Source organism: Atta colombica, unplaced genomic scaffold, assembly GCF_001594045.1.
Source record: "Atta colombica isolate Treedump-2 unplaced genomic scaffold, Acol1.0 scaffold50, whole genome shotgun sequence".
In the NCBI taxonomy this organism is placed as follows: domain Eukaryota; kingdom Metazoa; phylum Arthropoda; class Insecta; order Hymenoptera; family Formicidae; genus Atta; species Atta colombica.
This window is the reverse complement of record NW_017259540.1, coordinates 33,770-37,808: the sequence shown is the minus strand read 5'-3', so window position 1 is coordinate 37,808 and position 4,039 is coordinate 33,770. Positions and strand designations below refer to the sequence as shown.

The following is a 4,039-nucleotide window of genomic DNA, read 5'->3' as shown; positions in this document are numbered from 1 at the left end:
AATTCTCTGGATTGTGATTGTATTTCCGAATATATGACTTATTGGTTTCTATTTGCGTTTGAGCAAATGTCAGTGAGTATATTCTATCCACAATTTATGTTTCTATTCATATCTATACGAATGTACTTAGCACTTTAGCAGTTGGCACACGTACGATGCTTTTTCCGAGTGACTTACGGCTCATTGCCTCTAAAAATTTCCATTAGAAACAATCAGAAACAGTCAGAAATAGATAGAATTTCTGAAATGAATTTTAATGGATATCATTGTTTGAAGAGAATATTCAATTCTTATATGTTTCTGTGAGCAACTATTATATCTCTAAATGCAGACAGAAAATGTAATTGTATTTAATGAAGATCTGTCAACGTATTAAAATCTACAAATTTTGGTAGTCGAAAAACTTGTCTGTTTCTGTCTGTATGTATCAGATGCAATTTATATGCATCGAATGTTGATATCTATCCGCAATTACGGAACTGTACCTATCTGCATCTGTGTGTGCAATGTAAACTTATAGGAATTTGTCTGCAAACTACGATTACGATTCCTGTCTGTTTCTGTGACAAAAATTCTGTCTGGATTGTGTGCATCAGACACTGACAGTATCTAATCTCCGTAATTATGGATACTGGAATTATCTGCATCTATGTATTGTATCAATTTTTGCATCCAGGTGTAGATGAATATGGTATTCGAAAGTACAGATAGACACCATTAGCATTCGATGCATACACAATCCAGACAGAAACAGACAGGAATCGTAATCGTAGTTGCAGACAAATTCCTATAGAATATATAATACGGATCTATTAGGAATTTCTAGTAAGTATAGTCTTGGAATCTTATTTTATTATATAAAAACAAATATTGGGTAATAAAGTCTACATGCAGTGACAGAATAAGATGATATTAATAAGAAAACAAGTGATATAATGATTTGTTTAACTATAAAGATTAGATTTAGTGATTGTGAAACCTCGTGGAAGTCATAATATGAGATACTCAGGGTATTCCTAACTAATATAAGACTATCTAGAGTGCATTCCGAGTTACGCATGAAATGCATAATGCATCATTTGTCCTTGTTGTTCACCAAATAATAAGGATAAAATACACTATGCGCTTCATGCGTAACTCAGAACGCACTCCTAATTCAATATCCCAAAGCATATACTATCGAACGGTTGGTTAAAAATGACGATTCTATTATTATTGAGATTTCTCACACACACATACCCCCCCCCCCCTCCCACACACACGTACACTCACGCGCCAAAAAAATTATATAATTATCATACAACATTTAAATTTTTTCTTCTTATGTGAATTTATATACTCCGTAGTAATACCTCCCTAGAAACGCGCGTCGAAATGATTTTTTGATCTTGAAACGCTAACTCTACTAACTACTAAACTACCGCAGTAATATCATGAGTTAAATTAACTAATAATTTAACAAATTTTTGATGCTTATTCGCATCTTCGAAACAATCATAATAATGTTGAATGACATATTAAAATCTGTAAATAATTAATTCTTATTGCGAAAAATATTACCTCGACCGGAAGTTAAACCCGATTGCATTCCGTGCGAGCGTCCTAAACCTTTAGACTATTGAGGCCTTAGTAATATTTTTCGCAATAATTGACACATGAAGGAATACTGTCTCTTTAGGCGACGTAAATAAACAATATAACATATTATAGGACCGTATATGTGACAACACAAACTATAGAAATCAAAGCCTTAAATGATCTAACTGAATCTTAATGTTTGTATGAGTCTTATGTGAATTTATACGTATGTAGTCCTTAGAAACCGCGCGTTACGTACCGCGTACATACGTAGTATATAAATTTATTTAATTAATTGATTAATTAAGATCTAGCTAGATCGTTTAAGGCTTTGATTTCTTTAGTTAGTTCTGTAGTTTGTGTTATTACATATATGATCCTATATTATATTATATTGTTAAATTTTTTGTTTTCCTATTTTTTCGTTTTATGTAATATATAAAAGGCATATATAAAAAGTTTATCATCTTTCTTTTTTCCTTAATTTTTTATTATAAGATACCACCTTATATAAAGAAATCCTTGTATCTCATATTAAGAATCCTTTTTTTGAATGATAAAAATCGGCACTTTTGAAAAAATTTTACATACAAAGCTATTACCGACTACTAACTTTTGGTGATAAAAATTAAATATATTTCCCATAAATTTGACTCGAAGATAGAAATTGAATAAAGTTACGAACTGAAATTACAAACCTTTAAAGAAAGGTATCTCATAATAGGCGACTTTATCCAACCCTTTTAAAAGTATGGTAAAATATATCGTGTGTATAGAACTTAAATGTTAATTAATGTGATATTTGGCATTGTAAATGAATATATTTGTATTTTTGTAATTGTCGATAAAAACTTTTGGACGTAAATTTTCCTTGAAATCCATTGTGTAAGAAACGAAAGTCGCATTATATTAATATAATATTTAATATTTAATATTAAATATAATATTTAATATTATATCAAACATTACATGGTATTTAAAAATAAAGAAAATATGTAAACTAACTTTCGTACTATTGACACTTTTGAGTTACTATCTTTTAAGCAGTCGAAATGTGTGTGTTATGTAGGCTATTCGGAATTTTGCTTTGTCGTTAATATTTTGATAACAGATAGGTCGAATTTTTTTTAGAAACGTTGCTCAGTATTTTATTTATTCACAAACAAAGTTTCAGAATATTAGTCCCCTATAACACAAAAGTTGCAATAACATTGATGCAACATTATAGCAATATTCTTCATCTTACAGCAATATTGCAGCAGAGATTTTACAGCAATATTGTTGCAAATTCTGTGCTGTATGGGGTAGAAATAAATCGTTGAAGTCACTGAAAATCGCTAATATCTATATCAATTAATCCATTTTAATATGCATTGTACTAAAATGAGTCAACTGATATGAGGTCTGTTCTTTTTAGCTGAACTTTTGTATCCGTTTTATCTTTCTTCCTTTTCTCTTCAAAAAAAAAAACAAGGAAAAGATGAACTGATGCAAAAGTGCAGTCAAAAAGAACAGGCTTATAGATTTCAGCGTTTTCAATGATTTACTTCTACCAGGGATATTCCAAGAACTCATTAAATTAAATTGGAAAATTAAATTGGATAACTTGTGAAGCTAGATAGAGAATCGACTTCAGGTTTTATATATGTCTTTAGGTAATAAATAAAACCAATTAATTAAATTTTTCAGTTATTGTATATGTTAGAACGTTAGCGCCTTAATTCATCTGATCAGAAAATTTTTATTCACATTTACCGCTATTCATGTATATTAATTACTCTAAAATCGGTTGAATATAACATCATTTTGCAATGTTGGTTATACATTAATAACTGACAATGAGTCACTGACAGAATCGCTCAATTATGCCTAATCATGTTTGCATAAATATATATTTGCAATATCACGGTTATAATTTAACCAATTGCTTCAAGTACTTATAATTATAATCTTCAATAAAAATTAAATCACCGAAATCGGAAACAAAAACACGTATTGTTGTGCCGGTGTTTCACGGCATGGTGGATCCACACAGGACTTCGGGAGATGATAATAGACAACTTTGTAATTTTTAAATTAAATTATATTTAGCTTCACATATAACACCAGTTAATCAATTTGATTAATTCAACAAATTTTATTTGTTGTAATGTAACCGTAATCTGGTTGAACAGTTGTCTAATTGTCTAATTAAACAATTTGTTAAACAGACTATAGTTAAATTCAATTAAATAAAATTTGTTGAATTAATCAAATTTGCAAACAACTAAATGTGTTAGCTCATTGAACAAATTTTTTTCTCAGTATAATAATGCAACAAGTATAAACATTATTCATTTGTATTGAAAATAAATTTTATCATTGAACTTGAAACTATTGAAAACTCTTTACAAGGTCAAATGCAAGTCTCATCTCCCGAATAAAAACATTTCTCAACGCAATTTAAAGAAACAAAAAACAC

The 4,039-nt window shown here is 29.3% G+C and overlaps 1 protein-coding gene across 1 annotated transcript in view; it reads left to right on the top strand.

Moving 5' to 3' along the window:
• The window catches only part of LOC108691709 (cytochrome P450 4C1), a 23,129-nt gene continuing 19,090 nt past the window's right edge, over window positions 1-4,039 (top strand). The window contains exon 1 of the mRNA XM_018199573.1: window positions 1-72. Coding sequence (XP_018055062.1) covers window positions 34-72 — 39 coding nt within the window. The 5' untranslated portion in view covers window positions 1-33. The remainder of the gene's footprint in view (window positions 73-4,039) is intronic.